Here is a 630-nt window from a genome sequence, read left to right on the forward strand (position 1 = left end):
TCGTCATAGACTGAAGTAATACAGAGTGAGAAGTACTGCCTTTTAGTAAAATGGTTTCTGTATTCCTTCAGCTTCCTGTCAGGATGAGAAAGAGCGTTGCACTGAGTTGGAGAAGGCAGTTGAAGAATTACGTAAGCTCTTACAAGAGGCCAGTGAGCAGTATGGATGTTTGGAGCGTGCCAAGAAGGCAGCAGAGGAAGAAAGTGCAGAAGCTCTTCAGCAGTCAAATTTGCTTGTCAAAGAACTCAAGGAGGAACTAGATAAAGTGAATCTGTTAATGGAAGCAAGCTCTAAAAAGGGTAAATATACACACTGTTATTGGGGTGGATGTGAGAATATCAAAGTGATTCAATTTTAGGATCTGTAGTTAAAATTCCTTATAGATAAGACAGATATTCTCATGCCAGATAATGAAGGGTAGATGTTCTGAATCCTTCCATTTCATGGAATTTTTCTTACTGCCAAAGAAATTAGTTAACAGAAAATGACAGAGGCAAATCTGTTGCTTCATGGCTTACCATGTATCATCTGTTTTAATGTCATCCCATATATCTTGCATTATTAATGGTAGATTATGGCAATAATATTTGTGATATCCATTAAAGCTATGGAAAATGATTTTTTGAATTG

The 630-nt window shown here is 36.8% G+C and overlaps 1 protein-coding gene across 1 annotated transcript in view; it reads left to right on the top strand.

Annotated features, from left to right (window-relative positions):
• LOC119585136 (nucleoprotein TPR-like) overlaps window positions 1–630 on the top strand; it is a gene marked incomplete at its 5' end in the record, with an annotated part of 14,700 nt that overhangs the window by 2,666 nt on the left and 11,404 nt on the right. Inside the window, 1 exon segment of the mRNA XM_037933767.1 lies at window positions 72–299. Within this exon segment, the coding sequence (XP_037789695.1) occupies window positions 72–299 (228 nt within the window).

Source organism: Penaeus monodon, chromosome 19 (genome assembly GCF_015228065.2).
Source record: "Penaeus monodon isolate SGIC_2016 chromosome 19, NSTDA_Pmon_1, whole genome shotgun sequence".
Lineage (NCBI taxonomy): Eukaryota > Metazoa > Arthropoda > Malacostraca > Decapoda > Penaeidae > Penaeus > Penaeus monodon.